Source organism: Pleuronectes platessa, chromosome 3 (genome assembly GCF_947347685.1).
Source record: "Pleuronectes platessa chromosome 3, fPlePla1.1, whole genome shotgun sequence".
Lineage (NCBI taxonomy): Eukaryota > Metazoa > Chordata > Actinopteri > Pleuronectiformes > Pleuronectidae > Pleuronectes > Pleuronectes platessa.
Genome location: NC_070628.1, coordinates 7347864 through 7355269, shown reverse-complemented (window position 1 = coordinate 7355269; position 7406 = coordinate 7347864). Strand labels below are relative to the sequence as shown.

General features: G+C 42.1%; 1 protein-coding gene across 5 annotated transcripts; it reads left to right on the top strand.

Annotated features, from left to right (window-relative positions):
• The first annotated feature begins 690 nt into the window (after positions 1–690).
• On the top strand, positions 691–6889 carry tlr3 (toll-like receptor 3). 5 transcript variants are annotated; one of them, XM_053419019.1, is made up of 6 exons: positions 700–810; positions 931–1044; positions 3260–3727; positions 3811–4005; positions 4148–6003; positions 6123–6889. In XM_053419019.1, the coding sequence occupies exons 2-6, from the start codon at positions 937–939 to the stop codon at positions 6352–6354; spliced, it is 2859 nt and encodes a 952-aa protein (XP_053274994.1). In that variant the 5' UTR covers positions 700–810; positions 931–936; the 3' UTR covers positions 6355–6889. The 5 variants fall into 5 exon arrangements, with proteins under 5 accessions (XP_053274998.1, XP_053274994.1, XP_053274995.1 ...); XM_053419020.1 differs by having other exon boundaries at positions 772–810; positions 959–1044; XM_053419023.1 differs by lacking the exon at positions 931–1044 and having other exon boundaries at positions 691–810.
• The last annotated feature ends 517 nt before the right edge of the window (positions 6890–7406 follow it).

Genomic DNA, 7406 nt, shown 5'->3' with positions numbered 1-7406 from the left:
TTTTGTCCTCGTAAAAAAGTCCCTTAATGTGAATGTGTAAAAAGATTTAGTTCCCCACAACATGAGTCATATCGGAACTACACACAGACACACACACACACACACACACACACACACATACACGTTTGAAGCAATGTCTGGGCGTTTTCGGGGGATTCCCTCATTTCTGCAGATTGTTGCAGAGTGTGTTCTAAAGGAAACACAGGTGAGTGAATCAGTCTCTTTATTCTGCTAAGAACAGAAACTCTGAACCATTAGGTTTTAAAGCCGCTGTTCTTCTTAGAACAGAAAACTTACTGGTCACATTTTATTTGGATGAGTCAACTTTCATACTCAGATGTGACTTCATGTGTTTCTGGCCTCCAGAATTCATTTCTCAAGCCATTTCACACTGAACGTATCTCATCTATTCATCTGTTACAGCCCATTGTTTAAACACGGATCATTACAGATCCATAAATCACCTACACTTTATGGGCATGCTCATTTATGCTTTGGAATTTTATCAGCCGGTAAAACCTTGAGCATATAATCTTTGGATGGGAGGACTTGATATTTCAGATCATTGTGAAGTACTTGCAGCTTGTTTTGCTAAATGGGTGGAACGTCATGACCTGAAGACAAGTTCAACCACAGCAGCACAAACACCCCCCAAAAAACTGATTTAACTGCCTAAAAATAAATTATGCAAAATAGTATGTGCTCCTTTGTCTGATGATCACAGCCATTGCTTGTGTGTGTGTGTATGTGGCAGCGGTGGGTGAGTGAGTGGAGGCCATGGAGTGGATCATCTTCTCTTAACTATACAAGGTAAAGTAGTGTTGACCTTTCGTGCTTTACCTCCGGACCAGAGTCGGGACCGTTCAGGGGAGACGTCTGTTCATTTCTCTCTCTGTGTTGTGTAACACTTGTGTTTCTTCACTGAGACAGACTAAAATGAAGAGATTTCTTCAGACAGACTTTTCTTTGGAAAGGCACAAGAGGCTGAAGTCAAGTCCAAGAGAAAAAGACAGAAAGGTGGTGATGATGAGAGAGAAGGACCAGGTACAGCCCACTGTTCCCACCCAGGACAGAATCAGTACTATATCGCTGTGCTGATAAATACAAACTTTGTTCTGATCCTGATCAAACAATGAAATAACCACATATTCTTTGGCAAATATAATGAAACTTACAGGCCCAAGTTAACTACACACCAAGTGGAAGTATTATAATAACATGGTATTTAATGTATAAAACATTTTGCTTATGTGGATGCACTGTTTGAGACACGTTTCTATAATTTCAATACAAAATATTGCAAACTCAAACACAATGGTGAGTAATTTATGCTGTTGTCCACTGTCAGGGTTTTGAAGCTACTGTTCACCAATAGTTGCTCTCCAAACATCTCAAATTCAATATACTATAGTATAGCTATAGTATAATTTTTAAATGATTTCCGAGAGATTAATTTACTGACTTTTTCAAAAGACTGATAAATATCAGTGTGAAAAATGTGTTGCCTAACCAAATAAAAATCTGGATCCAGTGATTTTTTATTTTGTTTTATATTGACACTGCTGGACCTTGACAGAGGCGTGGTCTCTACTGAGTTTCTATTTCCTCATAAATGTATTGCAACTCTATTTGTACAATTACGGTAATTGTCCAACACAGGCTTCACTTTGATTTAAACACAAATTTACCCAATGTTTTGACGTATTGAAATCTTTATCAACCATTGTAGACTACTATGATTAAACTGACAATTTAAATCAATCCTTTGACAGCAGATATAAAAGAATGTAATTGGTTTGATATCAACCTTCCCCCGTATAACATACATTACGGTAGAATCCCCAAATCTTAATGTGCCACAGCCTGTTTACAACGTGTTGCCACCTCCTAATGTCCGGAGCCATTTTGATCATAGGAACGGGTATGCGTGTTTAATAACATTAAATAACAACTTCATTACAACGCTTCCTGTCTAGTATGGATTTTATTCTGACTTCCCAAAAGCCTTCTGAGCCTCTTACATGAAACAGTTAATGATTCTCCAGCTTTCTCCTGATGTGGAAGTGAAACCGGAGCGTCCACTGCCTCATTTCCTTATATTCCTGTTCTGCTGCGGTTAGCTTCACAAGCAGCTGAGACTCTTCCTCAATGACCAGCAGCAGAGTTATTGAAGCTGGAAATACATGAGTCCCTATTTGAAGTCTATGAAGCATTGATGCAATATGCAGAGGGAACATTGGGTAAGAAATCTGCAGGCACTAAATATAACCCAGTCATAGTGTGTACAAAATTGAGGTGATTATGTGCTATCACTATCCTATTGTAACGATATATTCTGTGTCATAATTATAATAATGATAAGTCTTTGGAATTTAAATTGACATTGCTGCATATTAAAGTTGCACCTCACTAATAAAGGAAGTCAGTGTGTAAAGTGTCAGATGATGCAGCCAGGAGATTTAGTGAACCTGAATAACCAGACCAGCAGCAAACAGCAGACTAGCAGGTGAGCCGAGCTTGTCGTTGCTATAAAGCCGGATATCCCTCTGTGGGTTGGAGTCGGTTCAGAGTGCATTTCGTTGTACTTGTACTGTGCAATGACAATAAAGTTTAATCTAATCTAATCTAATCTAAAAAAAAAATGAGCTGAAAGAAGAGTGAATACTGGATTCACATCATATTGTCTCGTGGTGTTTTGTCTCTGCTCACTGTTTAATAGCATGTTTGCCACACACTGCAGAAATTAGAAGGTTCGGGAAACTCAAAATTGCACAGCAACTTACTGCATTAGGTTTATTGGGGAATTTTTAGGCCACATCAAATAATATGTTACGAAGAAATATCTCCTACAGTTGTGCCAAATTATTATTGTTTGTTCTGATTTGTCTTCATGAAGCCTGGTCGGGTCAGGTTTGGACCGATCATTTGCAAAAACATCAGATCCGATTCCAATGCAAACCTCTCTAATATAGACGTGCCATTATTATACTATATTCAATCAGACATATCACATCATTTCAATCCACCTGTATCAATCCACCCATTTCAATCCACCTGTAGGATGTCACATGAAGAAAGATGAGAGGTGGCAAATATTTAGCTGAGTCACAAAGCCATTCAATATACTTTGTTCACTAGAAATCAGACTAAGTCGAGTTATTTCAAACTTTTGTTTTTACAGTGATTCACTTTAAGATAGGACAATGTCTTGATTGTTCATATTGTGCTGTCTTGAGATTTGACTCTATTCTTTCCATAGGTTTTTGAAGCAATGTGTTCCCCTCGTTCCCTCCACTTCACATGGATCGTCATCGGATGCTATTTTCTGACGAGGCCGCAGCATTGCTTGGCCTATCAGAAGAAGACGTCCTGCCAAGTGCAAGACGGCAGAGCGGACTGCAGCCACCTCAGCCTCAGTGCCATCCCTCCTTACCTGCCGGGGAACATCTCCAGCCTGGACATGTCCCACAACCGACTGTTGAAGATTCCCCCTGCGTCCCTCAGCCCCTACCAGGGGCTCCTCCACCTCGACGTCAGCTACAACAGTGTCACCAAGCTGGACGAGGGTTTGTGCCAGACGCTGCCGCTCCTGCAGACGCTGAACACCAAACACAACGAAGTGCACCTGCTGAAGGAGGCGGATCTGAGTCACTGTACGAGCCTGATATGGTTGAATATGGCGAGTAATAGGCTCAAGCTACAGGGGGAGCCCTTCTCCGCACTAAAGGTACAGGTTCCATAACACCAATGGGTCACTTTTCGGGGATTCAATTCAGTTCAGTAACTGTTTTGTCTTTATTCACCTTTCAGAATCTGAAATCTCTTGATGTTTCCATGAACAAACTGGTGTCGGCCAAGCTCAGCTCTCAGCCTCAGCTGCCCAACCTGGTGACGCTCAATCTGGCGTTCAACGACTTCACCGCACTGAAGAAAGACGACTTCTCTTTCCTTGAAAATTCAGCCCTTCTCCAAGTCCTCAATCTCTCGTCCGTGCCTCTGAAGACGGTAAGAAACTAGCCTGGAAATGGGAAATGAAATTGAGCTGTCCAAACCAGAAGTAGACTTGTTGTAGCGCCTTGGTTTCAGTGGTGTGTTTTGTTTCCCTTTTTTCGTCTCACCGCAAGATCTCTGTTTTGTTTTCCTGCAGTTGGAGCCTGGTTGCCTTCAGTCCATTTCAGGGCTGCATACTTTAATCCTGGATGGGAGCAAAATGGGCGTTCATGTTCTTTCCAAACTCTGCTCGGAGCTGTCGGCGACATCCATCGATGCCTTGTCTCTACAGAAGATGAATCTGGTCACACTCCCAAACATGACCTTTGAAGGGCTGCAGAAAGCAAATCTAACCTTTCTGGATCTGTCCCAGAACAGCTTGGGTAAAATAGAGGAAGGAACGTTTCGGTGGCTCCCCAGACTTCAGGCTCTAGTTTTGACCGACAACAAGATCAAGCACGTGACAAAGGCCACGTTTCAGGGGCTAAAGAGTTTGACAAAACTCACAATGACAAAAGCCCTGGTGAAAAGTCAAGCCTCTGCCACCCCGATAATCGACGATTTCTCTTTCCAAATGTTAAGCGCCCTGGAGAGTTTAATGTTACAGCACACTGCACTTCGCGAAATCACAGAACACACGTTTACAGGCTTGACGAGTCTTAAAGAGCTTGATATGAGCTGGTGTAGTTGCATATCGCTCCGAAGTATCTCAGACAAAACCTTATTGTCACTTGCCGGATCGCCTCTCAGAAGACTAAATCTCACAGCAACAGCTATGGCACACATAAATCCTAGAAGCTTCTCCGTTTTGAGAAACCTCACCACTCTTCTTCTAGATTTTAATTTCATACAACAAACTCTCAATGGAAAAGAGTTTGAAGGCTTGGGTCAGATTCAGGAGATTCACTTGTCCAACAACCACTGGAAAATCCAGCTGAACTCCGCCTCCTTCATCAATGTGCCCAATCTGAGGGTCCTGACTTTGGGGAAAAGTCTGAACAGCACAACCTTGAACCTGGATCCATCGCCATTCCAGTCCCTGTCCAACCTCACCTACCTGGATCTCAGTAACAACAACATCGCGAACATCAGAGAGAGTATGTTAAAGGGCCTTGGGAACCTGAAGGTGCTGAAGCTCCAACACAACAACTTGGCGCGGTTGTGGAAGGACGCCAACCCAGGTGGGCCGGTGTTGTATCTTAAAGGGGCAGAGATGTTGACGACCTTATGGATGGACAACAACGGGCTGGATGAGATCCCACAGGAGGCGCTGAGAGGTTTGACAAACCTCAGGGAGCTAAGCCTCTCAAACAACCTCCTCGACAGTCTCAAGGACTCTGTGTTCGACGATCTGAAGTCCCTGCAGATCTTGCGTTTACAGAAGAACATGATCACAGCTGTGAAGCCTGAAGTGTTCAGAACTCCCATGAGAAAACTCAGCCTACTCGTCATGGACAAAAATCCCTTTGACTGCACGTGTGAGAGCATCCTGTGGTTTGTGACATGGTTGAACAGCACAAACACGACCAGTGTGCCAGACCTCAGCGACCAGTATATGTGCAACACTCCACTCGCGTACTTTAAACACTCAATCATGCACTTTGACACCCTCTCCTGCAGAGACAACACCCCATTTTATGCTCTTTACCTACTGAGCAGCACCACTGTCTTGATGCTTATGGTAACAGCCCTGTTGGTGCGGTTCCACGGCTGGAGGATTCAGTTTTACTGGAACGTACTGGTCAGTCGCACGTTGGGATTTAGCAATGCCAGTGTCGAAGAGGGCAGGGAATTTGAGTTTGACGCTTACATCATACATGCGGAGAGGGACACCAGATGGGTGGAGAGGGAGATGGTCCCCCTGGAGAATGAAAACTGCAAGTTTTATTTGGAGGATCGAGATGCAGTCGCTGGGGTGTCGGTGCTCCAGTCCATCATGGAGAACATGAAGAGGTCCAGGAAAATCGTGTTTGTCGTCACTGAAAGTCTTCTCAGGGATCCCTGGTGTAGACAGTAAAGCAAACTTTGATTTAATACATTTTCTTTAATTTTGTATTAGTGCTGTATATTTGCATCAGAGTAAGCTCTCATATTTGTCCCTCTGCATCCCCACCCACTTCTGTCCTCCCCAGATTCAAAGCCCAACAAGCACTGCACCAGGTGATTGAGGCCAGCAGGGACTCTGTGGTTCTGGTCTTCCTGCAGGATGTGCACGACTACAAGTTATCCCGCACACTCTACCTCCGCAGGGGCATGTTGCGACCGTGTTGTATCCTGGATTGGCCCGAGGATAAGGACAGGGTGCCGGCCTTTCGCCAGAAACTCCTCATAGCACTTGGCATGACCAACAGATTTAGGGACTGACCGTTTTGCTTTAATAGACAATAATAAGTTTGTCCGGTTATATCCAATTGCTGAAAGTTGCTCATTATTTTGTCCTTTTTTAATTATGTATGGAGTAGTTGTCATTAAGACAGATATAGTATATGTATATATACACACTGTATATATGATATATACATATACTATATATGATAACATTTGGTGTTTGGTGTTTTTTTGTATTAATATTTGCTTGTTCAAGGAAAATACTAAAAGCAAAATGAAATGTTCTCCAGAATTGTTTTTAAACAAGCTCAATGTAATGTAAATAATTTATTAAAAAAAATATCTCGAACAGGGGGAGTACCACCGGTACAGGAAGTGTTTTCTTCTTTGAATAAAAGTCAATGGCACCTTAATAAATTAAAATACTCATTGAAAGTTTTATAATCTGAGCGGTATCGTCTGCTTCAGTCAGATTAAATATTGTCATTCTGACATCTAGTGGTTGTAGTGAGAAACTACAGCATTCCTGTACAAATACTAAATAAAACTTGGAAGTGTTCTGACAAAAATACTCTTTACAGAGAATAGCGTTGTCATCATTTAATTTGATTTTCTATTTTCTATTTCTACACGTTTTCATATTTAAACATGCTATAGTCTAAATGTTTAAGTCTTTTACACTCAATAACACTAAATAAACGACTAAAAATACAAAAAAATACATGAGAGCACATGGCCTTAAAACCTCCAACGACCCTGATGGTTTGTGGTGGTGAAGTGATGGTGTATCATCAGGTCAGTGTTGCAGGACCACAGACGTCCCATGGCCTCAAAACGAGGAGACAGCTGAAAAACAATAATTATACATCATCAGATTTGTTTTATGTACATCATTGGAATGACATATTGAACGTATAGACAGTAAATGAGTGCTCAACTGGAATGGCTCTCAGAAAGTACATACCACTGCCCAAGGCTCAACAGTCCCCTTGTGAAACCACAAAACTTAAATTCACTATATCTGCATTTTTATTTCAATCTGCACAAGAAAGTGATAAAACCACTGCTGGATCTGCCCACTGATCCGG